The sequence below is a fragment of the Priapulus caudatus genome, unplaced genomic scaffold (genome assembly GCF_000485595.1).
Source record: "Priapulus caudatus unplaced genomic scaffold, Priapulus_caudatus-5.0.1 Scaffold1711, whole genome shotgun sequence".
Classification (NCBI taxonomy): domain Eukaryota; kingdom Metazoa; phylum Priapulida; class Priapulimorpha; order Priapulimorphida; family Priapulidae; genus Priapulus; species Priapulus caudatus.
This window is the reverse complement of record NW_014578772.1, coordinates 14530-15905: the sequence shown is the minus strand read 5'-3', so window position 1 is coordinate 15905 and position 1376 is coordinate 14530. Positions and strand designations below refer to the sequence as shown.

Below are 1376 nucleotides of genomic sequence, written 5' to 3'. Positions count from 1 at the left end.
CTCCTCCTCCTCCCACACCTCCTCCTCCTCCTCCTCCCACACCTCCTCCCTCCTCACCGTTTCCTCAGGATGCCGTTGCTCATACAGATGTCGCTCTCCAGCATGGCATCGTCTAGCTGTAGCAGTAAATCTCCGTCCACCCTGCACGACGTGAACTCCGACTCGAACAACTCGAAACCGATCTGCAAGATGCAGCGAAAACATAGAGTTAAGCATCGTCGACGCCGCCGCCGGCGTGAGATCAGATCACCGTGAGGCCGACGCCGTGGCAACGGTTCAAACGCGTCGAGCTTCAGCGCGATTTATTCGATTCCCTAGCACCCGACTGATGCCGGTATACACAAGGGCCAGAAGTAGCTACGGCACTCCTCTCGGTAGCCCCCAGGATGCTCCCTCGCACCCCCAAAACCCAAGTTTCCAAGTGCCCCAGAGTTTCCCTAGCACATCCAAGCACACGTTGGTGCCCACCGCACCCGCCGGCAGTTAAGTTAAATCCTTATGGCGCATAGCGTGGTTCCTATCTCCGTTTCAGTAAACCCCGAGGCCCCGCAGCTGCTTTCACAGTAAATGCTACAGTAGGGGGTTAGTCCACTGGTAGCACTGCGAGTTAACTTGCCACACTTTATCTCTATTTGCTGAATGCTAAGCAGAGAAGCCGTGTTTACCATTTTTCAAGTCTTTGGTATTCCACATGCGAGGCGAGCACTCTACCACTGAGCCATCGCTGCGGTACCCACCGACAGACCCTAGTATAACCCCGGCGCCCCCTGGTGATACACACCCAGCACCACCTGGTGACACGCGCGCCCAGCACCACCCCCCGGCGCCCCCTGTTGACGCGAGCGCCCCAGCACCACCCCCGGCGCCCCCTGTTGACGCACGCGCCCAGCACCACCCCGGCGCCCCCTGTTGACGTGCGCACGCACCTGCTTGACCCACTGGAGGACATCGATGGTCGTCCAGAGCGGCACCTGCAGGCTGAGCTTGTGTGGAATCTCCTCACCGATGATCTGCAGAGCCTCGCCCGCGTACTTGCTCGCTAGCTTGTTCGGAGAACTCGCAACCCGCTTCAGCGCGTCGATCGCTCCGATCTCGTAGAAGTCCTGGTGGCGCCCCCGCGCGGGGAGGAAAACGAGAGACGTGTGTTAGCGGAGGGTAGGCAGGCGAGCAGGCGTGGTGGGTCCCCGAATTCACCCCCGAAATGCTCGCCTGGAGACGTCGGTTCGCTTTCCCCGGGCTACCGTTCCCAGACACCTCCCGCTGCCTCCGCGAAAGCTCACGCTGCCTCTGCCCCTGCCCTTGTACCCTCCATCGCGAGGTAGTCCCTTTAACTTGAATCTTCCTCATTATTGCCCCTCCCTCTTGCTCCTCTGCCC

General features: G+C 60.2%; 1 protein-coding gene across 1 annotated transcript in view; it reads right to left on the bottom strand.

The window, feature by feature from the left end:
• LOC106817395 (sterile alpha and TIR motif-containing protein 1-like) overlaps nt 1-1376 on the bottom strand; it is a 26067-nt gene that overhangs the window by 16818 nt on the left and 7873 nt on the right. The window contains exons 2-3 of the mRNA XM_014822059.1: nt 927-1103; nt 58-182 (exon numbers count right to left, since the gene is read on the bottom strand). Of these exons, the coding sequence (XP_014677545.1) occupies nt 58-182; nt 927-1103 (302 nt within the window). The remainder of the gene's footprint in view (nt 1-57; nt 183-926; nt 1104-1376) is intronic.